General features: G+C 43.0%; 1 protein-coding gene across 1 annotated transcript in view; it reads left to right on the top strand.

Moving 5' to 3' along the window:
* The first annotated feature begins 450 nt into the window (after positions 1-450).
* CILK1 (ciliogenesis associated kinase 1) overlaps positions 451-27,069 on the top strand; it is a 37,424-nt gene continuing 10,805 nt past the window's right edge. The window contains exons 1-8 of the mRNA XM_047102828.1: positions 451-717; positions 4,372-4,426; positions 9,243-9,364; positions 10,367-10,446; positions 20,192-20,324; positions 21,677-21,848; positions 23,842-24,009; positions 26,254-26,574. Coding sequence (XP_046958784.1) covers positions 617-717; positions 4,372-4,426; positions 9,243-9,364; positions 10,367-10,446; positions 20,192-20,324; positions 21,677-21,848; positions 23,842-24,009; positions 26,254-26,574 — 1,152 coding nt within the window. The 5' untranslated portion in view covers positions 451-616. The remainder of the gene's footprint in view (positions 718-4,371; positions 4,427-9,242; positions 9,365-10,366; positions 10,447-20,191; positions 20,325-21,676; positions 21,849-23,841; positions 24,010-26,253; positions 26,575-27,069) is intronic.

Genomic DNA, 27,069 nt, shown 5'->3' on the forward strand with positions numbered 1-27,069 from the left:
TTGTCGACCATAGTTTTCATGCAGTGTTTGCCCACAGTGGCTGGTCAGCAGAAAAGCATTGAATTGGAACTGATTCATTTCTGAGTCAGTGACGAATTCACTTTCCAAGAATGGTATCTCTCATTTTGTAAAAATTGGAAAAGAGCATTATTTAGGCCAGAGGTTGGCAAACTTTTTCTGTAAAGGGCCAGATGATAAATACTTTAGGTTTTGTAGGCCATATAGTCTTTGTCACAACCACTCACCTCTGTTCTTGTAGTGTGAATGCAGCTGTCGACAGTATGCAAGTAGGTGGCCATAACTGTGTTCCTATAAAACTTTATTTACAACAACAGGTGGCAGCCTGGGGGGTTATAGTTTGCTGACTCCTGATTTAGATGATAAAAATACCCAAACTTAAAATGTACCTTGGCAATTACCCTTGTCTCTCATTTTTCTCTCCAGGCAGAAGACTGATCTTTGAAAATATGTATTTGGGAGATAGTCACGTTCTGTTGAATACCTTGTGCTGGTGCTGCCATCGAAAAATCTGGTTACATTCCGGGGAGGCCTGCTGCCTCTGCAGGACTGCACCGCCTCGGCCCTGAGATGAGTGTCCGGCCTGAGCGGGCACACCATGAATAGATACACAACGATCAAGCAACTTGGGGATGGAACCTATGGTTCCGTCCTACTGGGACGAAGCATTGAGTCTGGGGAGCTGATTGCTATTAAAAAGTAAGTTTTATTCTTCACTCGCATCAATTCATCCTCAACTATACATTGTCAACATCGTTTTAACTCCACCTTCTGCATTTCTCATCATTGCAAATTTTCTAAAGGTGCGTGGATGGGAGGCATGGAGGAAAGTCTTAGACATTGATTTCTGTGGGCTTGATGACTGTTGGCCCTGGAATGCTCATGTCAGAGGTCTTAAACACATTCCTACTTTAGATTTGCATATGATGCGAGTACTTTTCCAGAGTGTCTTATATTGTGACATAGTAATGAGTAGGATAAGAAATATTTTATTGGAAAGGAAACTGAAACCCTGAGAAGGACTTAATTTGGATCATTTACACAGGTAGCAGTCTGGGGACTACTGTCTTCACCTCCCCACCCCACTTGCCTTTTGCAATCTGAGTCCAGTCTCACTGTCTTAGTTATCTGTTGCTGCATAACAATTTACCCCAAGGATTCATGGTTTAAAACTATACACATTTATTATCTCACAGTTTCTGTGAGTCAGGAGTCTTGGCATGGTTTAGGTGAGTTCTTTAGAGTCTCTCATGAAGCTGCAATCAAGGTGTTGGCCAGTGCTGAGGTCTTATCTGAAGGCTGGGCTGGGAATGGATCCACTTCTAGGCTTACTCACTCACGTGATTATGGGCAGCATTCAATACCTACTGGGTGGTTCCACCGAGGGCCTCAGTTCCCTGCTGGCTATTGGCCAGAGGCTGTTCTCTGTCCTTTACCATGTGGGCCTCCCCAGAGAGCAGCTTACACCATGATACCTTGCTTCAAGACATGAGGGCCACAAAGGCAATGAGAGAGGCTTCTACCAAGATGGAAGTTACATCTTTTTGGTTTTGTAAACTAATCACAGAAGTGACATCCTCTCACAGATTGCTGATTCCATTGGTTAGAAGCAAGTCATTAAAGGAGAGGTGTTATGCAAGGCTCTGAATACCAGGAGGTGGGAGGCTTCGGGGACCATTTTAAGGCCTTCCTGCTACACCCATCTCTATATCCAGTCACTTTCTCAACATCTCCATTTTGGATACCTGCAGACACGTCAGACTCGTTATATCCCAAACTGAGCTTATATCCCACGTTTTCCCTCTCTCGCCCCAAACCTGTTTCTCCGTCAGTGTTTCCTATCTTGATAGATGACACTGCCATCCCCTCAAAACCTGCATGTCCTCCTGACTTCCCTCCATAGGCCCAGCATTGGCCGTCTAGACCCATAGATTCCAACTACCATATATTTATCTGATCCACCTACTTCTCTGTATTCTCCCTGCTAACCTCCCATTCAACCCATTATCATTTACCACCTCTGCCACTAGAGGAATTTCCCCTGTAGGGATCCTGGCTTCCATTCTACCCCCTCTCTATTCCAGTCTGAAAGAATTACTTTAAACACATGAATCTAATTGTCTAAAACCATTTGTGCCAAACGCTGTGTCCCCTCTGCCCCGTCAAGTTGCCCTGTCCTACCTGAATTCAGCGTGCTATGTGTACAGTTCTGTGCCTACTACCAGCACCCCCTCCCCAAGTGCACTTGAGAGACTCTCAACCAGGGCACCTTCCACACAGGTCTTTAGAAGGTCCCCAGCAGGACTGAGCCCCAGTTGCCCACCTTGGTATCAGCTCAGTAACGCACCCTTTAGTGGGTTTCCCACCCCTCCGTTCCCAGTTTCTCTGTTCCTTGCCCTGGCTTTCTGGAATCTCGTCCCAAATAAACTACCTGCACCCAAGTCCTTGCCTCAGGCTCTGCTTTCAGAGGAACCCAAACTACAGCAGTTTGCAGTATCTTCCTATCAATTTTAGGATCAAGCTCCCGGTTTTTAATGGGACCTAAAACTTGCCGTATCACTTGGCCACTGCCTGATTTCTTCAGCCTTCTCTCCTGTCACTACCCCACTGTCGATTTTGTTCTAGCCACTCTGGCCTTTCAGCTTCTTGAACTCACCAAATATCTTTCTGCCCCAGTCTTCACATGATATTCCCTACCTCCCACCTTCATAGGCCAATTGATCCTTCAGGTCTTAATTGAAACATCACCTCATTCCACAAGTGCTTCCTGATACACCAGGCTAAATTAGGTCACTTTGGGGTTCACTCTCACCATGCCCTGTGCCTTTCCTTCCTAGCAATCAGCACAGAAAGTGATTAAATGCCTGCCTTCCCACTGCAATGTCAGTTCCATGAGGGATGCCCCTCTCATTGTATCTCCAGTGCAGACAAAGCCCCTGCCACGTGGTTGGGGGCTAAATAATATTTGGGGCACGAACAAAGGAACTGGTTACTCTGCTAGCAGACGGTATGACGCTGGGAACAGAGTATGAGAGTGAGGTGGAGAGATGGAAGTTGGTCTCTTATTGGCCAACAGTGAGACCTTGGGAAAAAATGACATGACTTTTCTGTTTCTTCGTTTCCTCACTTGCCCCATCTATTTCCTGGGGCTGCTGGAAGAGCCAAAGGAGACCATGTGATTGTAGTGCAATGAAAGATATAACCTTGAAACTTGGATTTCTGGTTGGCCCATAGAGTTCTCTCTCTCTCCCCTCAGGCTGTAGGCCGAGGTTGGCAAACTTTTTCTGTACACGGCTATGCAGTAAATATTTCAGGCTTTGTAGGCCATATGGTCTCTATCACAACTCAGTTCTGCTATCGTGTAAAAGCAGCCATAGGCTATGTATAAATGAATGAGTGTGGTTGTATTCCAATAAAACTCTTTATGGAAGCTGAAATTTGAATTTCATAAAATTATTACCTATCATGAGATCTTCTTTTTCTTTTGATTTTTTTTCCCCTCCCATTTAAAAATATGATAAATTGAGGCACCTGGGTGGCTCAGTTGGTTGGGCGACTGACTTCGGCTCAGGTCATGATCTCACGGTTCGTGGGTTCGAGCCCCACAGAGGGCTCTTTGCTGACAGCTCAGAGCCTGGAGCCTGCTTCCGATTCTGTGTCTCCCTCTCTCTGCCCCTCCCCCGCTCATGCTCTGTCTCTCTCTGGCTCTCAAAAAATAAATTTTAATAAAAAAAAATTTTTTAATAAAAATACGATAAATCATTCTTAGCTCACAGGCTGCATGAAAACAGATGGTGGGGTGCAGTTGGCTCATGGGCCATCATTTGCCAACCCCTATACCAGAGGGTCTAGAACTGTGTTGTCCAACAGGGTGGCAAGTAACCAAATGGCATTTAAATTTAAATTTTATTAAAAATGAAGTTCCTATAGTGTGCTAGCCATATTCCACTACACAGTACCCATATATGTCTAGTCCAGTGGCTACCATACTGGATAGTACAGAGCATTCCCATCAGTACAGAAAGTTCTATTGGAGAGCTCTAGTATAGATCAAATAAGCCTGAGGGATTTGCCTCCAGGGCAAGGTTAGCCAATTAGTGATAGAACAAGACAGCAGGCAAAGCCTCCTTGGACTGCACTGTACCATCCCTTTGGGGCAGCTTTGTGATGTGGCATCAATCGCACTGCCAGATTGTCAAATAGAATGCTGTTTTGGATAGTGTAATATTTGGTAGAAATTGAAACCAACTCTAAGCACTATTCACTGGATTTAGAATGGAAACATTTTTGAACAAGAAAGTTTAGCCTGTTACTGGGAATAAGCATGCTATTTGTTTCTTTGTTCTCTTTTAGAATGAAAAGAAAGTTTTATTCCTGGGAGGAATGCATGAACCTTCGGGAGGTTAAGGTATTTATTAATACACCAGGGGATAATTTATGTATGGTTGATTAAAATAGCTTTATACATGCTTAGATTTGTGATTGATCGGAGTTAGTCATGCTGTTTGAATTGTTTCATTGATGCCAACAAAAGGGGGCAAATGACAACATTATACAGCTAATAGCTCAAGGGAGAAGGTTGCCATGCCATTATATTGGTGAATATACTTTTTTAAACTTTGGTATTAGATAAACCACGGATTTATTTTGATCTCCCTAGTTTCCCACTAATGTCCTTTTTCTTTCAAATTGTGATGAAACACACATATGTAAAATGTACCCTATTACCAGTTTGTAAGTGTACATTTGCTGGTATCACATACGTTCATACTGCTATGCAGCCTTCGCCTCCAGGCACCTCTAAAACTCCCTTCATCTTGTAAACCTGAAACTCTACCTACAAAACAGTAACTCCTCGTGACCAACCCCCCAACCCTTGGCAACTGCCATTCTACTCTCTGTCTCTATGACTTTGACCACTCTGGGTACCTCATGTAAGTGGAATCATTACAGCATTTGTCTTTTTGTGACTGGCTTATTTCACTTAGCATAAAGTCTTCAAGATTCTTCAAGGTTCGTGTCTTAGTGTGTGTCAGAATTTCCTTTCTTTTTAAGGCAGAATCATATTCCACTGTAGGTACAGACCACATTTTGTTTATCCATTCATCCGTTGGTGGACACTTGGGTTGCTCCCCACCTTCTGGCTATTGTGAATCATCCCATTTCTTTTATTTTTTTTAGGTTTGTCTGTTTTGAGAAAGAGAGAGAGAGAGAGAGAGAATATCTCAAGCAGGCTCCAAACTCAGCACGGATCCTGACATCGGACTCAATCCCATGACCATGAGATCATGACATGAGCCGAAATCAAGAGCCTGCTGCCTAACCGACTGAGCCACCCAAGCGCCCCTGGACCTTCCTATTTCTTTAAGCTCTTCCTTTCCACTGGCTCCTTCTCTTCAGCCTATAAATAAATACACGTGCCTGCCATTCTCCCTAATCAGCCTCAGCCTTCTCTCTCCGGGAGGTTCCACCCCTTCTCTTTCCTTCCACCCCTTCCCTTCTCCCTTTGCCATCATTTCCCCACCTGCCATGGACTTTCCATGTAATTGAATCAGGCATCTGCCCCTGCACCTCTACTGAAGCTGCTGTCCTAAAAGTCACCTGTTGCCAAATCCAGTTCATTTTTTCAGACATTTTTATGCCTGTGGTGTTGGATGCTGTCCTCTCCCAGGACTGTGTAACTCTGCTTTTGTCCAGCTGTCCCACCTCTTTCTTGCCTCAGCAAGTGCTCCGTGGTTCACCCTCTAAATAGTGATGATTTCTTACATTCCATCCTTAGCAATTTTCTTCTTTGCTCTGAACCTCCTCCTGAGTAATTTCATATCTTTGCCTTGCTTCAGTGGTCTCACCAAATCTCTTATCCTGTGTACGCATTAGACCAGGGGTTGATGAGTGGCCACGTCCTGTTCCTGTAAATACAATTTTATTGGAACACAGCCATGCCCACTTGTTTCTGTAGTGCCTATGGCTGATTTCACGCTTTGATTGCAAGGTTGAGTAGTTGCAGCAGGGACTACATAGCCTCGAAAGCCTAAAATATTTATTCTCAGTCCCTTTAAGAAAAGCTTGCTGACACCTGTTTCAGGCCCATATATCCAGCTGCTTAGTGGACATCAGTGCCTAAATTTTCTAGAATGTCTGCTTCCCCAGTCGTCCTGTTTTTCCCCTCTTCTGTTAATTATCATTTACTCCTTCACCCACAAACTGCAGCTCATTGCAGGTGCCTGCGTGACCTCACTCCCTCCATATCTCACCCCTCCTGTGTGCTGCTCCCAGAAAGATCTCCATTACATTCAGCTGTTCACACACTACGTACCGTTTACTGAGAAGCTATTATGAGCCAGGAAGCACCTTAGGTGCTTTACATGCACTGTCTTATTTTATCGTCACAACTACCCCATGAGGAAAATTTTAGTATCTTGAGTTTGCTGCTGAGAATAGCTCAGGCCCAGAGACTCAGTAACTTGGCTTGAGGTAAATACAACTCTAAGCCACAGAGCTTTGTTTCAAACCCACATTTGTTAGCTTCAGTGGGTGTATACCTGGCACCCAAACAGTGCCTTCCCTGCCCACTTCCCCAGTTGAAGTCTTCTGGGCGAGCCTCCTTCAGAACCTAACTGGGGTAGTTCTCGTCCCTCAGGCATAGCCGACTTCCCCTCCACTCCCACGCCCATACCTAAGAAGGGCTTCTTTCAGGACTCACTCTTTCCCTTCCCCTGACTTCTTTATCTGGATGCTACTCTTCCTTCAAGTCACATTTCAGATGACATACTCACTGACCACTCAGGGTTTGCTGATTGCTCCTTCTTGAAATGTTTCTGATGTTCCTCGTCTCTGTCCTTCTCTTGACCCTAAGAAGATCTCCCTTATTCTGTTTTATGGATTTTGTATTTGTGTCCTCTCCTCCCTATTAGGCTGTTTGCCTCATCTAGGCAAGGACTGTGTCTTCTGCCCCAGGGTACCTTTGGGGAGCAATACATTGCAGTTTTGTTAATAGTTAAGAACCGTCACCCAAATGGGGATAAATAATCTCTATTAGGACTGCTGACCTGGGTTTAATTTGCTATTTCTGCTTCTCTGCTCTAATTGTCCTGCCTTTTCCTCTCCTTATAAACTCTTCCTGGGCCAAAATAAGATGCCTTCTATCTGTAAAATGAGTCACATGAAATTCCCCCCACACAATTAATCCCTTTTATATTAAACTAATGTAGACTTTAACTTGCCCGTGATCCTTGCTCAGAAAAAAACTGCAAGGGGAACGGGGGTGGCTCAGTCGGTTAAGTGTCTGACTTTTGGTTTCGGCTCAGGTCATAATCTCACAGTTCGTGGGCTTGAACCCTGCATTGGGCTCTATGCTGACAGCATGGAGCCTGCTCAGGATTCTCTCATTCTCCCTCTCTCTCTGCCCCTCCTCCACTCGACCTCTCAAGCTCTCTTTCTCTCTCAAAATAAACATTAAAAGAAGAAGAAGAAACAAACAAACAAACAAACAAGAACTGCTAGCCCTTCTTAGACTTCTTAGCCAGCAATTTGTGCTCAAAACATATATCAGGCCAAGCATGGAAGGTACCCTACTCCTTGCCTAGAATCCCCTTCTCGAAAAGCTTAAAAACCTACTTCATTTTCCCCTGAATTAATTTGCCCCATTCATTCTGCTTATCCACTGGGCATCTCAGCCATTGCAGTGATGCGTTTTAAGCAAATAGGTAGAAAAGAAGGCCACAGGGTGAATACTTACAAGCCAAGCAATGTTTGTGCTTGTTACTTTTGGAGAACCTGGAAGCCCACTTAACTGAAACAGGTAATCAGCCACGTTGGGTTCTAGAAGGATCTGTCCTTTGGTTGAGGATTTCCTGCCAGAGGGGCTCCTTGGTGAGAGCTTGTCTTTCAGGGAAGAACCTGAAGAGTTTTATTTTGTTCTCATTCACTGGCCACATTTCCTCTCCCTTCCCAGCTGCTTGAAGTTACTCTATCATATTATAGCACTCCCAAGCTCTGATTCTTTGGGTGTGTTATTACTGTCTTTCTAGATTTGGATATTCGCAGGGGCACCTGGGTGACTCAGTCGGTTGAGCGTCCAACTTTGGCTCAGGTCATGATCTCGCGATTTGTGAGTTTGAGCCCCCCATTGGGCTCTGTGCTGACAGCTCAGAGCCTGGAGCCTGCATCAGATTCTGTGTTTCCCTCTCTCTCTGCTGGACCCCTGTTCATGCTATGTCAAACATAAGGAGGGCTTTACAGTGTATTCTTATTGGAGTCACTTCTGTGAGAAAAGCCTTTTGGAATTGAACAGCTCATCCCACTGTCCAACAGCCCTTTGAGGCTCCCTTGAAGGAGACTGTCAATCAGGTTCTGACCATCTGGTGAGCAAACCAGCAGTTTCTCTAGCTGTCGTACATGAACAGGATCGCTGCTCACAAATACAAAAGTGTACTCTTTCCCCATCAACAAAATTAATAATGCAAACAGAAAATAGTGTACGCATGGCTGTACTCACATGGATGTGCCAGGAACAGGAAAACTGCATGTGCGCCAAGATGAAGAATCAGGTCACGCCCCATTTTCTGAGCCACCTTCTTGTTTCTCATCCCCTGCCTGACATTTTCGCCTTTGCTGTTCTTAGAAGCAGAGCTATTTCTCCCATCTCACTTCAGGGTCTTTGCAGTGAGATTTCTCCTCCTCCTTTCTCCTTTAAAACTCACATCGTAAGGAGTGCTGTGTGCCTCATGGACACACATGAGTCAGAGGGAAATTGAGAACCTTGGGCTATGAGCCTCTTGTCTATTTGAACAATTTCCTGTCCAAAGGGTCTGCAGACTGTTGGCTGGTCATCTCAGCCCAGAGCAGCTGCCTTCTCTAATACGAACAACCAAAGCTTCAGCTTCCAGTTGGTTCCCTTCTGGCCATTTTCATGGCATGAATTCCATCATCTGGAGGGACTGCACCTAAAATAGGTCTGGCCCCTTGCCTGGCGCAGGATGCAGCCAGAAATACCAGTAATAATCAAGTGCTTACTTTCTAGTCAGCTAATCAAAACAGTTTTCTACATAAAGTTGTTATTGACTTCAGAGAAATACCATTTGTTAAATTGTCAATAAAATAGGAATTGCGGCATTTCTGAGGTTATGGAATTAGATGTTTCTTCCTAAGTATATGTGGGATTACTTTTCTTTCTCAACAGCAGATTTCCTCCAATTTTTTGTGTTTTCCCCCTTGCCTTTCAGTCTTTAAAGAAGCTCAACCACGCCAATGTTGTAAAATTAAAAGAAGTTATCAGGGAAAATGATCATCTTTATTTTATCTTCGAGTACATGAAGGAAAATCTTTACCAGCTCATTAAAGAAAGGTACAGTCTGGTCATCATGACTTTAGAAATAAATATTGCAAAGTGGATGGGTTTTCTTTTTGTTTTTGTTTGTTGCAGTCGTGCTACTTAGGCTTCACTGTTTAAAGCTGCCCATTAGATGAGGGGCCCAACCCACATTCCTGCTTTGGAGGCCTCATGATAGCATCACAGAAGCTACTTTCAGTGCAGCCGTTTTCATGTTTCGGTGGGTTATTCACGCAGAGAAGCTCAGATTGAACAGGTCCTCTGCAGCCCTCATTCCCACAAGGAAACATGGGCAGAACAATTACAGGTCAGGGTGTGACAGCTTTGTTTATTTTGAGACCTCCACTGAAAACTTGTAGGTTGACTGCACTTCCTTTCTTGCTATAGTGCTCAGAGGCTTATGTGTTGGGAAGAGGACACTAATAAAAAACTCACCTGCTATGGTCATTTTTAACTCTGAAAGTGAACCATGTAGAACCCTGGGGGTATATTTTTCTAGTGGCAAGTGAGTGCCGTTCACAGCTTCTCTGCGTGGATTCGGTGAACAAATGCCATCCTCATTGTCACTAGCAACACTGAAGCTGTAAGGTTTGCCCAACCAAGGGAATATGGCAGGATCCACTATGTTTCATAAGGACTTTATCTGGAAGACCTCAGATTGTCCCCATTAAAATTTTTGAAGTTTTGTTTTATATTATGAAGAGAGAAGATTTTTATATGATAGATTGGAGGGATTTGGGGGGGGGTGGTTACTATGATTTTTAATCTTCTTTGTAACATAACTGAATATACTAATTACCAATATACCAATACACCAGTGTTTACAAGGTAGCCATCTTGTGTGGACAAATGGTTGTTTCTCTTTGGTCTTTATTATCGGAGGATCTGGTCAGATTAGTGTCTGAACAAATGTTTTCTTAAAATCTTACTATATAACCAAAAGAACATGAACACAGGGTATTCAGATTCATATGTAAATCTAGACTTACGACTTTTTTCCTCCTCTGCCCCATACAGAAATAAGTTGTTTCCTGAATCTGCTATAAGGAATATCATGTATCAGATATTACAAGGACTTGCATTTATTCACAAACACGGTAGGTGATTTGGAGTACTGTGTTTTTTAATAGCAGTGAAATGTTGTCATCAGGTAGAAGATACAGGAAGCATCAGGGCCTTTTGTAATGGACTCCCAGAAAAGGCTGAAAGAGTTGAGAGGCTGACAGTGGGTTTTGGAATACGTTATCTTTCATAACTTGATTTCTGAATTTCTCTCATTATTTATCATGTCTGTGTGTTCTTATTCTTTAGGCTTTAACATTAAGCTTGTCATAGATCTAAAATTTATTCCTGCTCATTATCTGGTGTATTAATGAGAAACCTAAGATTAGAATTCAGAGAAATTTCACGTGTTATGTTTAATCTGCTGCTTTGCTGTGGCTTCTCATTTTCCTAATATATTTCAGTTTGTTCAAAAGCATTAAAAAATGGTCTAACAAAATTTATTCAACACAGGAAAATAAAATCAATTAAAAATGAGCAAAGAAAGACAAAGACAAAACAAGGTATAGATATAGCTGGGGGGAGCGGGGGAGTTAATCAGCAAAATGCGTGTCAGCAAGTTCTGATTAGTAAAAGAAGCAGGCTACAGATTTAATTCTGAGCATTCTGAGCAAAATGGGAAACATGACCAACTGCATCCAACATAGTTACCCACTCCCCCCGTCCCAATCCGGTAAAAACAGTCCAGTTGCCCAAGAGAAGCGGAACTGTTCTTAGAACTAAGACCAGAGAGGTTTCTCTCGTGGATCCTTATAGACGTGACAGTATGTAATGTGACTTCATGGCAAAAATGAAGTGACAAGTTACATAGAGCAGTTTCATGTTGTATCCCTCTTTCTAGGCCAGTTACATCACCTGATCAGAGAAAACAGTTCTAATGGGGCCCAGTATGATTCATTGTAGGGATGGTCTGGATAGTTCAAGGAGAGATTTAGAATATCTAGAGGAATGGATGGCCACATACCCTTCAGGAAATTCTCCAATAAATACTATTGTTCTTGGTTGAGCTTTTGAAAGGTATTGAGTAGCAATGACTTTGAGGCTATATTTTCTAGCAAATACCTGGAGTGTTACTACATCTCTGCCACTAACTGGACGCAGACCCACCTTCTTATAAACACAGAGCCATGGGATGGACGTGTCCATTGGTGTAGCCAAGAGTTCTGTAGGGGGTCATCTGAAGTCACTTTAACTTTATAGACAGATGCACCAAGCGTTTGATCTTGCGTAGGCAGAAAGCCATTCACCCCCAGCCTAAGGATATTGTTGCCATTGCAAATATTGTGCCAGCAGATGAGTTTCATTACCCAATAAGGAACCTGGGTGGAAGCCCTTTGATAATACAGTCGGTACAGATTTGACACAAATTGGCAGTGAGTAGAAAAGACATGTGTCACAGCTGGTGGCATAGGTCACCTGGGATCCTTCCCAGCCTCCCTCTTCCCCTCTAAGTAGTCCTTTGGTTAGAGACTAAATGAAACACACAGAGAGGCTATCTGTGCAAATCCATGTCAGCCTCGGCACATACTGAATAATCGAGTAATATGCAAGACTGAGTCCACTTGTGAACCAATTCCAGTAAAAAGTTTTTAGTAAAAGGTCAGCCTCCACAGGCTCACCAAAAGACTGAGACCTAATCATAGGACCCCAGAGCTTCTTCATTCTCCTCAAACCTCACCAACACATTAATAAAGGCCCATTTAGAGCACTTCCATCTACCCAGCACAACATGTCTGGCTCTGAAGAAAAAAACAGAAGGCATACTAAAAGGCAAAAAATTAAGGTTGAAGAGACAGGCAAGCATCAGAACCAGTCTCAGTATGATAGTGTTGTTGAAACTGTCAGACCAGGAATTTAAAACACCTATGATTAAAATACTCAGGGCTCTAATGGATAGAGTAGACAGCATGCAAGAACACACAGGCAATTTGAGCAGAGAGATGGAAATTCTTAGACAGGATTTAAAAAATGCTAGAGATCTAACACATTGTAATAGAAATGAAGAATGTCATTGATGGGCTTATTGGTAGACTGGATACAGATGAGGAGAAGAATCTCTGAGCTTGAGGCTATCTCAGTAAACACCTCCAAAACTGAAAAACAAGGAGAAAAAATATGGGGGAAAAAAAACCCAGAACAGAATACTCAAGACCTGTGGGGCAACTACATAGGTGAAACATACATGTAATGGGAATACCAGAAGGAGAAGAGAGAAAAGAATGGAACAAATATTTGAAACAATAATGACTGAGAATTTCCCACACAATGTTATAGGTTAATTATAATTGATAATACTTGGATGGACCCAAGGACATCATGTGCAAATGAAACAAGTCAGAGAAAGACAAATACAGCATGATATCACTTATGTGTGAAATCTAAAAAAGCCAAATTTGCAGAGACAGAGAATAGAATGGTAGTTAACAGGGGCTGGGGGGTAGGGGGAGTAGGGAGATGTTGGTCAAAAAGCACAAACTTTCAGTTAGAAGATGAATAAGGATATAATGTATGGTGTTGTGATTATAACTAATAATACTGTGGTATATACTTGAAAGTTGCTAAGAGAGTAAACCTTAAATATTCTTACTACAATAGAGAAATAATTATGTGTGTGTGTGGCGGGGGGGAAGGTCAGCCTGATCTGCTGGCATTGATAGAACCTTCAGTTACCAGAATTCATGAAGGATGGCATGAATTTGCAAAACATGAAAAACTTCTGGTATGGTGTCTGAGGGACAAATAGGGGGAGAAGGGTAACTTACTAGGTTTAAGAGCCTGGGAAAAGGATATGATGAGAGATCAAAGTTCTTACTTTGGTTCTTACTATAAATTAGATTCTCAAAAGAGAAAGGTCAACCAGAATGTTTTCACACAGGGACAGTCATAGCATCTGAGTTACTGGGCTGTTTGCTCAGTACTGGAAACTGAGAAGTGGACCTAAAAGAAAGTTAATATTCATTGGCTTTCCCTTCTTTTCCTTTTGGTTGCTTTTCATGAGATTCAGGTATTTGTTGCCAGAAAGAACTTGTAGCCTTCTACCTGGGTCTCTATCTAATCCCATCAAATGAACACACACTCACACATGCACACATCCACACCCACAAATGCCCATGAATGTGTGCACATGCAATACATATTTGTATCCTGTAATTTAGCATCCAGATACTATTGTGACACAACAGCTCTTTGAAGCTCTGCACTCTCAGTTTCTCTCACACTCCTTGGACACTTGGATTGCGTATGAAGACAGTGCAAGGGAAGGCTCAGTTCATGCAGCAAGTCAGAATACCTTTGCTCTTAGCACCACTGCTGCTACCAAATATTCTTGTGGACACTTCTCCCCAGCTGTTGAGTGCCCAGTTCTAGTTTGAGCTTAATAACATTTCATCTGTCACCTTTCTTATTTCCTTGCCAACTTCTTAGTTAGAAAGGACAGATGGTAGCTATTCCTTCCAAAGAAGAAGAAACTGAGGTTCAGAGAGGTTTGAAGCCCTGTCAAAGACTCCACTGCAACAAAGCAGGGAGGAGATTAGCTCAGATATCTGTGCCTATTTGCCATGCTTCACTAGAAAAACCCATCTTCTCTCAAGGAAAACAAAGGAATAAGAGGTGAAAAAAATAGCAATAATAATTGTAGGTGGGATGGATATTAATTTTACAGGTCTGATTTCATTTTTATTGATACATGATTTTCAGAAACTGTGTAATGGTTTTTATGTGGTATTGACTTGACTCTGGTTAAGTGCACATGTAACTCCGTAGTATCTATCCCTTTCCTCCAGTAATGGGAAAAAAAAAATCACCTAAATCAGCTGTAAGATTTGTCTTGTTAGCTTGTTCTCACTGTGAGAAGGTGCATTCTGCCCCTAGAGAGTAGACTCCTTTGAGAGGGGAGAAGAGCGCTGCAGGTAGTTGCTATGGCCATAGTTCATGTCACTGAGTACTTCCCCCCCCCACCCTGCCCCAGGGAATGAAAACATGACTCCACTTGGTACTGATTGAGCAATGCCAAAGCATATGTACTTTGTCAGAATTAAATAATTAATGCAAGCCTTGCTTCATCCTTGACCTGCCCTTACAAATATCCAGCTCACACTTACCTGTGCAAGCAATCAAGAATGCCTTAGCTAGCTTGGACGACAGTGTTTTGCCCTAAGAAGTGGTTCTCTGCTTCTGTGTTTCACTACTGCCTTGCATTGCATGACCTTGAGTCAGCCCTTGGCCTTTCTGTGTGTTGCTGTCCTAATGGCCTTCTTGAGGAAAACATTGTAGGTGTAAATCAGTAATATCTGTGAAGCTACAGCTTCCACAGCAGGAAGGCGCACTGCATAAATTCAGATTACTTAGGTATTCACTGGTTATTTCCATATATGCATATCAGGTTCATCATTAACAGAATGTGGCGGAGGAGAGAAAGCCTTCTTTGTGGCTGGATGTTTTCCCTTGCCCAAGGGTTGTTAATGAAAAGTAAGCACAACACAGTTTCTGCCAGGATGAAAGGGAAAAATCCCTCTTTTATTTGACTGGCATGGGGTACCCTGAAATTAAATCGAAGGTCTGTTCCTGTCTTCTGGAAGCCAAGCAGTTTTGAACAGGAAGATTCTTATCTTGATAGCACTTGGCCTTTGCATGTTGTCTGAATGACCCAGCTGTAAGCATTTCCATTGTGAATCAGAAGCCCAGAGGAAGAAGTGGGCTTATTGTTGCAAGCTCCAGTGCACACATCAGCAGAACACGTACCTGGCTAAGAACTGGATCAGAGCTTAGCACTAGCTCCTCACAGGTGAAGTGCATGACTAGCTTCATAAGCCTTCATTCTTCTGTGCAAAAAATGCAGCTGTGTCTGCCCACCCCCCTGTTGGGGGGTAAAATGAAAGGATTCATACTACTAATAATGACAAGGTCTTGCAAGGTGCCAGCATGCCAAGCACAGCTCTATGAGCTTTGCAAAATTAACGAATTTGGTCCTGCAAAACAAGCCCTTAAGGTAGAGGCTATTTTTTCCTATTTTACAGATTAGGAAAATGGGGCACAGAGAGCCTAAGTGATCTGCCAGACAGTGAACAGAATTGGGATTTGAAACTGGGCAACCCGATTGGTCTCCACACTTAACCACTATGCTGTATTGCCTCTCATATGGAAATTATAATGTTTTGTCAAAATAGAGATGAATAATAAATGTACATGACACGAGGGTCTTATAATTTTAGTTACCAAGGAATAGAACTCATCGGTATAAGGCTAATAATAGCTAATTTAGTAATGGAAAGAACAGGAGGCTAGGTCTTCTACAGATATATTCACAAATGCTTTCTAGTTATAAAAGGCTTATACTCAAATACAGTCTAACAAACAGCATATGTCAGCTGACAAATACAGTTTTCATTAGTCATTTTTAAAAGTCTGTTTGCAGTTAGTTTTTTTCCTAGCCGTTGTTCCTCTGATTGTTTTGGGCCTGAAGTATGATCTATAGAACGTGAAGCCGCTTAGACAGATACACAGGGGACCAGAATCTTCATGCTCCTCATTTTATTAGTGCATCTGTTCTAGTAGGATTAAAGAGGAGTTAGCAGTGAGGGACCGGATAAAGCTTGACTGATGGGAGGAGGTAGTTAGTGCTCACAGGAACATGACCTATAGTGGAAGCAAGGTACAAGGTCCAGAGTGCAAGAGGTTAGGTGTATCCCGGTACAAGTCGATGTAATGGGATGAACTGAGCAAGGATAAGGTGCAACTTTGTTGAGGTGGGTGTTACACGTGGGTGCAGAGGGAGCTTGCCATGGGGCTTGGAGGCTGGAGGACAAATGACTCACTATAAGGGAAATGCCACATAAGTTTGGAAATAATAATTTCACCCAAATAGAGGAGAAATGGGGAGTCTAAGAAGAGAAACAGCGTCCATCTGGACTTGAAAGGACTAGAACCACAAACCAAGATTTAACTGTGTGGATTGAGAGGGACAGAGTAGAGCAGAGTAGTACATTAGCTCTAGTACATTCTTATAAGATTGTGAATAATTAACCACCGCCCCACCTTCACCAGCTCCGGTGACTCACTTTTCCCATCTGTTTAGTAAGAAAATGATGTTTGTTATTTCTTTTTTTCACTGGTGTGTTTTTAAGGCTCTGAGTGTTTAGGAAGAGAGGACCCACAGTTCATATATTTTCAGGGTGACATAAGTCTTCCTGCGTGCACTGACGAAAGGTCACTCTCTGATAACTGCTTGTGTCTTTGCACATTCTTAAGCCGGTTCCAAGATGGGAGCATACAATCAGGCCTTCTGGGAGCTGGAGCGTGCTCTGAAGAACAGAGGGTCCGAACACGATGACTCAGTTATGCTGAGTCTTAGAAACTGCCCACTCTAGTGTGCGTTAACAATCTTTATTTTAATTTGTCTGATAATAAGCCATCCAAACTTATCCGCATCAAAAATTGTTTTGGGGGCGTCTGGGTGACTCAGTTAAGCGTCTGACTTCGGCTCAGGTCATGACCTCACAGTCCATGGGTTTGAGCCCCGCATCAGGCTCTGTGCCGCCAGCTCAGAGCCTGGAGCCTTCTTCAGATTCTGTGTCTCTCTCTCTTTCTGCCCCTCCCCTGCTTGCACTCTCTCTCTCTCAAAAATAAATAAACATTTAAAAAAATTGTTTTCTTCCATTTTAAAGGCCATCCTTGACAAATACTGCATTACCCTTTGAGTATACTGATAGCCTCAAGTTTGGTTCTTACTATAAATTAGGTTTAATTTACTATTACTTTGGTTAGGATACTTAAGGAATTGGTGTGAAGAAGGCCATAAGGCATACATTGGTATAATGGCGGGATAAAGAATGAAGCAATGGAATATATACATGTATTTTTTTTCTTCCCATACAAACAAGGCACATATGCATATGCATACACATATGCAAATAGCCAACTCCCTGTGCCTATCTCTGGTCTAACCCAGGTAGGACTCCTTTGATCTTCTCTATGCCTTGGATAATGGAAAACAGAAGCAGTCGTTTGGTGCAAAAGAGGTACTTCCTCTTCTCACTTGTGGCCCTCTTGAATATATATGATCCCTTCTGCACTTTCAGCCTCTTCTGTGTGCTCTGTACTTATATTTATTTTGTGCATCTTAGCCATTTGCCTGCAGATGCATCATTATGCCATAATACCATCCATTTGGAGTGTGACCTGATACCAAGCTCTGGTGTCTTCACCAGGTGAACAGAGAGGAGTGTCTTTTGATTAAAAAACACTGTTGCTTTCCATAGTGCATGACATCTAGTGCATGTTCAAGTATGACTACATCACAGTTACCCTCCCCTTCCTCTAGAGCAGAGAGGGTTTTGGGGAAATAGCCTTGACTGGTAGATTTAGTCCTGCTGGAACTCCCCCCATGCTGAGGACTTCCTGCTCTGAGCCCTCAATGTCTCCCACACTACTTCAGGGTCACTGCTCTTCTCAGTTCTCAGTTGCTATCTTGTGAGACTTCCTGCCTCCTAGTCTTCCCTCTGTTGTCCCTGTCTACTTGACCAAGATAGATTTGTCTTCATTAAGCTCCTTCATGTTCCCTACAAACCTACTGAAGTCCTTTGTTCTGTCAATAATATGAAACCATCATGCTCCTGCCACAGTGCTAGGCATTCAGAAGAAATAGATCTGTAGCCTCTACCCTTAAAGTGCTCCATCTAATTATAGAGAGATAGTCAATATACTTGAAAATGGTAGAGTCTGCTCAAGCTCAGAAGGGAGAGCCTGTCATGTCCACCAGGGCAAGAACTATGCCCATTGAAGTTGCTTCTGAATCCACAGAGCCTCACATAGTACCTGGGCTGGAGTGGGCCCTCAGTGAATATTTATTGGTAGGATGAATGAGTGAAGAAGGCTAGCATAGTTTGAATGGCTTCCTGGAAGAAGGGAAACTCAAAACAGGTCTCAAAGGATGGCAAAGATTGGGATTGACACAGATAAAAAGGAACAAGGGTACAACATTGTTAATGGGAATAGACGCAGTGAACCTGAAGGAAATGAGGGATTTTATGTGATTGGAACACACTTTACACATACTGGTGATAAGTATTAGAAAAGAAGTCTATCTCTGTAGGTAGACTGAAAGGAGTTCAAGCTTCTTTTTTTTTTTTTTTTTTAATTTTTTTTTTCAACGTTTATTTATTTTTGGGACAGAGAGAGACAGAGCATGAACGGGGGAGGGGCAGAGAGAGAGGGAGACACAGAGGGAAACAGGCTCCAGGCTCTGAGCCATCAGCCCAGAGCCTGACGCGGGGCTCGAACTCCCGGACCGCGAGATCGTGACCTGGCTGAAGTCGGACGCCCAACCGACTGCGCCACCCAGGCGCCCCAAAGCTTCTTAAATAACTTAAAGGAGTCATGGATGCTTGTGTGTGTGTGTGTGTGTGTGTGTGTGTGTGTGTGTGTGTGTGTGTGTCAGTGACAAGGGAAAGACAGTGTTTAAATTATCAGGAAGTGTAGTAATCCAGAGAAGCTGGGGTGAGAAAGGCCTACCAGAAAGTGGCAGTGTAGGGATGGATGAGGAAAGCAAAGATTTAGGAGAAAGGAGTATAAAAGGGCAGGAGGGGTCAGATGGAGATATTTGGGTGAGAAACAGAACATATTTCCATGGCTGTTTGGGAAGGATCCAATATAACTACAAGAAACTGGGATATCTTATCGAAAGGTTTGGGAAGGAGAGATGATTTGGGAGAGGAGAAAAGTGGTTTGGAACAGGTTAATGGGGGGAGACAGTGACATACCCTGTTGGAGACGCAGGTCCAGAGAAGGGTAGGAAAGGCACATCAGAGATGTAGATCTGAGCGTTTTTAGCATAGAGGTTGTCAAGGAATAGTGTGGCTCTTCTGTGCTGGCTGGTGATTACTCCCATAATGTGCTAGTTGGGATCCACCTTTCACAACATTGATAATGACAGCACAGGACAAATAACACCATCAGCAGCATTCACGGAGTTGTATTTCCAGTTTTTGTGTTCCAGTGAGATTTAGAGTCACATAGGATGATGTCTCTGTCAATGATGCTCTGTACAAGTGGAAGGTTTTAGGTTTTCAGAGGCATTTATTCAGAGGCATTTATCACCGATCAGTGGGTGTTGGAGTGCAACAGTTGGAGGTTCGCATGTTGAATGACCTGCACACACCCCCAAAACTCTGCTGCAACTGAGACAGGATTCCCATTTGATGAGCTGTCTTTGCCTTTCACAATGTATGCTGCAGATACACCTTTTCTCCTTCGTTAGGCAAATAATAAGCATTTAACACTTAAACATTTGTTGCAACACACCAGAATCTCAGATATGAGTAGGTCATATTCTCAGATCTCTTGTTCCTTAATCAAAAATTGCATTTGTGGTTTTCTTGTGACATAAACTCTCAGAACTCGTAAGACTTTTGTCTTTTGAAACGGTTTTAATCTCAAATTCTTTCTGGCTGACTTGGCCAGGGTCGGCATGATTTTTTTTTTTTTTCCTTGAGTGACAATCTCTTTTTGCAAAGTTCTCTCAGCCCACAACTGAGTTTTGATCATTTAAAAGCTGTTTTCTCTCTTGGAAAAAAAAAAAAGAAAAGAAATTATGAAGATCAGCTTTTGAACTGTTTTACATTTTGAATTCATCAGTGGGAAATGAAAGAAGTCCTGTGCATAGAGCCTTCAGTGTCATTCCAGGCTACTTTTCAAGTTACAGCTATTACAAAAAGAGAAATACAGCTGGAAAGAGCAATGTGGGAGCAAACGTGCATTTGGATTCCTTCTCCACTGTCTCCACAGGCTTCTTTCATAGGGACTTAAAGCCTGAGAACCTCCTCTGCATGGGCCCAGAACTTGTGAAAATTGCAGACTTCGGGTTGGCCCGAGAGATCCGATCAAGACCCCCATACACAGACTATGTATCCACCAGATGGTAAATACTCTTTCCTCAAAATTATTTAATTGCACTTCTTTAAAAATATACCATTATAGGGCACCTGGGTGGCTCATTTGGTTAAGCGTCAGACCTTGTTTGGCTCAGGTCATGATTTCACAGTTTGTGAGTTCAAGCCCCATGTCAGGCTTTGCAGTGACAGCTCAGAGCCTGGAGCCTGCCTCAGATTCTGTGTCTCCCTCTCTCTCTGCCCCTCCCCTGCTCATTCTCTCTCTCTCCCTCTCTCCCTCTCTCTCTCTCTCTCTCAAAAATAAAAAATAAAACATTTTTTAAAAATTTAAAAAATATATACTATTATGCTGAGGATAACTTGAATGTCACAAATATTAAATCTTCACTAACAAAAACAGTACAATTTGAAACACATATTTGGGGGCGCCTGGGTGGCGCAGTCGGTTGGGCGTCCGACTTCAGCCAGGTCACGATCTCGCGGTCCGTGAGTTCGAGCCCCGCGTCGGGCTCTGGGCTGATGGCTCAGAGCCTGGAGCCTGTTTCCGATTCTGTGTCTCCCTCTCTCTGCCCCTCCCCAGTTCATGCTCTGTCTCTCTCTGTCCCAAAATAAATAAACGTTGAAAAAAAAAAAATTTAAAAAAAAAGAAACACATATTTGTAGGTATATGGTTGTACCAGGTTTAAAAGCTTGTGCTGTAAATAATTCCCCCTGATATAAATAATATTTTATATATAGCCCTCACGAAAGACTATTTCCTAGAAGAGTTGTATAGAAGATTCTCCAAAGACCTGTCCGAAAAAAGCAGCTAATTGCTATTGTTAAAACTTTCAGACCCCAAGAATTTAAGCAGCTGGCCATGACCAAGACGTGGCCTGCACACAACAAGTTTTATGTTATCTCTTCTCTCTTCCTCACTCTTACTATTTCTCAAGGATGCTGTACAGAAGAGTCATGGAGAGAAACGCTCAGTGAAAATACCACGAAACAGAGAAGCCCTAGTATATGACAGCATCCACAGCAGCCACCAAGTCTTCCTGAGTCCACCTACCACACTGAGCTAGACAGAAATTAGAAACAAGGTTGGGGCGCCTGGGTGGCTCAGTCTGTTAAGTGTCCAACTTCGGTTCAGGTCCTGATCGCTTGGTTCCTGAGTTGGAGCCCCACATCGGGCTCTGCACTGAGAATGCAGAGCCTGCTTGGAATTCTCGCTCTCTCATCTTTCTCCGCCCCTCCCCTGCTTGCACTATCTCTCTCAAAATAAATAAATAAAGACTTAAAAAAGGAAATATAGAATGCTTTTCACTGAGAATTGATTGTAGTGTGTCATTGAACTTCTGACCTGGAGAAGCAATAACCAGCAGTTCCTTTGTCCCTCCAGGTACAGGGCTCCAGAAGTGCTCCTGAGGTCTACCAACTACAGCTCCCCCATTGACATCTGGGCAGTGGGCTGCATCATGGCAGAAGTGTACACCCTCAGGCCACTCTTCCCTGGGGCCAGTGAAATTGACACCATCTTCAAAATTTGCCAACTGTTGGGGACACCGAAAAAGGTAATGCTAGGGAACAAAGGCCTGTTGGCTAAAGCCAGCAGCTTTTCCTGCTCCTTCTCCTGCACCCAGGAGAGCTCTGGCCCCATGGATCACCTGCTGGTCTTGCAGTCTTTCCTTCCACCTCAGTGATCCTTCCCTGCCCTTGTTTGCAGAAGCAGCTGCCTCCGTCCCTCCTGCTCTTCAGTGTATGTGTTATGGTTCCCTCTGCTCTTCTCTCCACCATCTCTTATCATCATGGCTATGACTCCTGCATCCGTTCTGAAGTCTCCTGAATGAAATCCCTCCTTTTAACTGCATTCACGTATTTACCCGACTGTGAGATTTCCTCCCGCCCTCGCCGTCACCTTGGACTCAACACATCGGACACAGATTGTGTTTTGCCTACTCCCGGCTATCTTCCTTCCCCCATTGCCCGTTTGTGCCCACTGTCCCACGTAATCCCAGCACGCCGGCCTTCGGTCTGAGTTTCTCTCTCTCTCTCTCTCTTACACTCCTCTTCCCCTCATGCAAGCAGCCACCGCATCATGCCCAGCTCTCACCTGGGAGCCCCACTACCACCAGCGCAGGCCAGCCGTGACTGCCCCACCGCCTGTGTTTGGGGCATCTTCGCCACAAGCCCTGCCCCCAGTTTATCTTGCAGCTAGATTCCCCTAGCTAAACGTCAGCCCTGGTTCCGACCTCCCTGCTAAAAATATCTGCTGAGTCCCCACCTCACAGCCTTCTTCACTCTTATGGCCTCTCTCCCATGGGGTACCTGCGCCCTCCGGGCTCTGCTCTTGTGGCGCCCCACTTCCGAGCCCTGCTCAGGCGTGCTCTGCACACCGGCGTGAATGTCTCACCTGACCTAATTTCACTCTTTTTTCCAGGCTCCTCAGTAACTTACGTCCTGTAAGTTACTGCTTACGTCCTGCTGTAGTCTCCTCTCCATTTCAGCTGTATTCCATGTTGTAATATCATTCATTGTCTGTGTACATCTCCGTGCCCTGGACCATAGGCTTACCCAGGGCTAGGCTTTGCCTTGTGTTTATTTTCCCAGGTCCTAGCACCATTACTGGTACAGACCAGACCCTCAAAAATTTTTTGATCATTTGAATGAATCTTTAGTGCCACGTCTTCAAGATTTCCAGAGTCTCCTGCTAGAATCTCTCCCTTTTCTGGATGCCTGTACCTCGCTTGTGACCGTGATCACTTTTTTCTCTGAATTATTGTGTTTTTAAATAAATGTTTCATTTTCTCTTTTTGGACAGTGGCATCCTTAAGGGCAGGATTTATATTGGATTATTTTTGGATACCCAACAGGGGCTAAGCATGTAGTAAGCACCCAGTAACTATCTAAGTGAATAAATCATATAATCTAGCCTTAGTGCCACTTTACCTTACAAAAAATAAAAGCAATTATACCAGAATGTGTTTTCTAAAATAGTAGAGTGTTTGAACTAGAAGGGACCTTGAAGATTATTTGTTCATCACTTTCTGTCATATCCTCCAAAATTTAGTGTCATGGGAATGATGCATGATGCAGTGGAGACCTTTAGACTGAGTGAAACAGCTTTTTTTACTGTTGAACTTCTTAGCATATTTATTTTGAATCCTCAAGATTGGGATATTGTAATATGTAGGGTATCACAAATTTATTTAATTGGAGACAAGGTGTTTTGTTTTATTATCCCCCCCCCTTGCAAAATTTCTCATTAGCAGTTTCTAAAACCTCTGTTTCATGGAACACAATTAGGAAAATACTAATTTGAACCATCTCGTGTTAAGGTTATAAAACAAGTTGGTGGCAAATTCAGTGTCTTTTCCACTGTTGCCCAGACTTCATGTTCTTTGTAGTCTCTCCATTAGCATCCCCCTGGGTTTCATCACACACAGTGCCACACTGTATGAACACGATAATGATATGATTGCTTTTCCATTATGGCTACGTGTACCGGAATGTAAACTATCACAACACATCAGCTAAGCAACATTTTCTTTCTCTTCCTTGTTTCAGACCGACTGGCCTGAAGGCTACCAACTTTCAAGTGCAATGAACTTCCGCTGGCCCCAGTGCGTACCCAATAACTTAAAGACCCTGATTCCAAATGCTAGCAGTGAAGCCATTCAACTCCTGAGAGACATGCTTCAGTGGGATCCCAAGAAACGGCCAACAGCTAGTCAGGTTTTCTTCCATTTCCTTGTTTGATGCATTTCGTATTAAGTTCGTATCTGACTCTGAATAATTCTTATCAATCTCATAGGAAGTATTTTATTTGGTATTATGGGTGAAAAATAATATTGAATGTCATTAATGGTGTATAATACATAAAAACATAAAATAGTTTGAAACTCACTGTATATAGTTAATGGTTTAAGCAATATAGTGGCCTTGAAAATTGGCATAGCTCTATGCCACATACTTTCATTTTCACCACATACATGGAAATGAAAACAAACAGATATATTTACCTTTCTTTGGAGAATGTTTTCAAATATATTCTCTCTCAGTTAAGATTATGTAGCACTTTGCTTCTAAGGCAGTACTGGTCGTTGAAAGGGAATTTGAAAATATCTTGTAAAATCCAACTTGCTCCTTTTACAGATGACACAGAACAACAGATGAGATAGAGCTGGGATGATAACCACCATGAGCATTTTATAGCACTTTAGAGTTTGTGGATGCTTTAGTTTTTACGTGATTCTAACCCTATGAAGATTCCATGAAATAAGTGTTATTGTTTTCACTGTGTAAGTGAGAAAACCGAGTCTCAGAAAGTATAAGCCGTTTGCCCTAGTCACTCATCCAGTAACTAGTACAGATAGTACAACCAACTGCAGTTCCTTCATGCAGATGGTAGGTCTTGGCCTCATACCTCCTATTTTCTCAATCTGCCTTCCCCCAGGCCACTTTGTCTTAGATTGTAAAATGCATCCAGAGGGGCGTGGTAATGCTGTGGCTTCAACCACTCCCGTGCCTCTTGCAAGGCTTAAGTTTGCTAATTGTCTCATTGGCGAGTTACATTGCTCAGAATGACGAAGGTGACCAGTTCTAATAGAGAGGATGATTTGGCCAAACAAAAGTGACAGGGACATGTGAAGATAGGACCAATGTGACAGTAGAATTCACTGGAGAGATGACAGTTGGGGGTTAAAGAATTATAGAAAAGCACGTTTCCAAAGGCTCAGAAAAGAAAGAGGCATAATTTGGTACCATAAAACTTTGGGTGGCTGGGGTTGGAAAGCTCTCAGAAATGCACTTCAGGGGATAAAATTCACAAATATTCTGAGGGCAGAAGAAAAGCTTTCTGATGAACCCAGTTTTTTAAAGGTTGTACCCAAGAGATCAAAAAATTCTGGAGCGCCTGGGTGGCTCATTTGTTAAGAATCTGACCCTTGATTTCACCTGAGGTCATGATCTCATGGTTCGTGAGATCCAGCCCCACATCAGGCTCTCTGCGCTAACAGAGCAGAGCCTTTTTGGGATTCTCTCTCTCCCCCCCCTTCTCTTTCCAGGTCACTTGTGCTCACTCTCTCTCTCTCTTTCTCTCAAAATAAATAACCTTAAAAGAAAAAAGAAAAGAAGAAATTCTGTAACAAGGAACCAAGAGAACAATGTGTACTTTTAAGAATAGTGTCATTGGCACCTGGGTGGCTCAGTTGGTTGAGCTTTTTTTCAAGTTAGATGCCAGGGTTTAAGATCAGTACCAGAGTATCTGTGTTATTGGCCTCTGTATCTACACTTACATATAATAATTGCAAATGTTTATAACTATGTCCCAGAGTCATCAAGAAGGATTATGTTATGTTCAGTGATTTCCATTCAAAAAAACTAGGGCATACAGGGAATATTTCAGAAAGAATTATCAACCCCAGCACTTGAAGATTTATCCCTTGACTATCTAGAGAACTGGATTGTTCAGAAGAACAAGGTTTGTCCGTGATTCTTGAGAGGCAAGTTTTAACTATATCTGTATTACATTTTTGGCATTCCTGGGGTAATGTACCTGCTTATTTTACACTTGATTCTTCAGTCTTCCAGGATTATTGGCTCTCTCTGTTTTATATTATTTTTTTCTTTTTGTGAGCTGAGCAAATTGGCTCAGAAAGGTGAAACATTATATTTAAGGCACATAGTAAATAAGTTACCAAGCCAGTATCTGTGTTGAGCAAGAATACTTTTCAGAAGTAGCAAAGGTAATGGCAGTATAACTGACTGCTTTATCCAAATAATTTTAAGTGTATACATTTTATATTTTAGATAAGGAAAATCATAAAGAATGTCACACATTCGAGATGCTGTTTTCTGGTTGGGTTAGGCTAAGAAACTGTAGTAAAATGGTCCCATGAAATGTAGCTCGGTGAGCCTGATGCTGTCAGTCCTCCCGGCTAGACTTTCCTCCTAAAGCAGCCCTATGTGTTATTCCAGGCGCTTCGATATCCTTACTTCCAGATTGGGCATCCGCTGGGCAGCACCACACAGAGCCTTCAGGATTCAGGAAAACCACAGAAGGATGTCCTGGAAAAGGCAGGCCCACCTCCTCACATTAAGCCGATCCCACCTGCCCAGCCCCCAACCAAGCCACACACACGGATCTCTTCGAGACAGCATCAGGCCAGCCAGCCCCCTCAGCATCTCATGTACCCCTACAAAACAGAGGCTTCCAGGACAGACCACCTGAACCATCTTCCAGAGGACAAGCCAAGCCCGTTGCTCTTCCCGTCCCTCCATACCAAGAATCCTCAGTCGGTGAGCGATTTGCTAGTGAGGCTTGTCTGGCCTGTTTCTCCTCTGACCCCATTTATTGTGTGGAAGGTTTTCTTTTTCAGCATAGAGTCTAATTATAATAAATGTATCTTTGTAATACCATGGGATAGTGAAAAGAGCTTTGGCCTTGGAGTTGAAGTTCTAAATTCAGGTTCTGGCTGTGCCTGTCAATAGCAGTGCGCGTGGTAGGCAACCGTGGTGTCGGGGTTGAGAGCCGCACAGCACTCACACTGCCAGAGGCTCCAGTCTCCGCTCTGCTGTTTCCTAGCTCTGTGACCCTGCGCAGTTTCCTTGGCCTTCCTGCTCCTCAGTTCCTTGCCTGTGAAACAAAGATAACAATTGCTGTCTACCTGATAACAATTCTTTTGGGGACTAAATGAGTTAATACTTGAAAGAATTTAAAATCGTAGCTAGCACTTTGTTAGAACTTGATAAATGTTAGTCACTGTTATTATTAATCCCTGAGGACTCAGTTTC

Source organism: Lynx rufus, unplaced genomic scaffold, assembly GCF_022079265.1.
Source record: "Lynx rufus isolate CCGP_SWC_20201006 ecotype Redwood Valley unplaced genomic scaffold, mLynRuf1.p SCAF_6, whole genome shotgun sequence".
NCBI classification, from domain to species: Eukaryota; Metazoa; Chordata; class Mammalia; order Carnivora; family Felidae; genus Lynx; species Lynx rufus.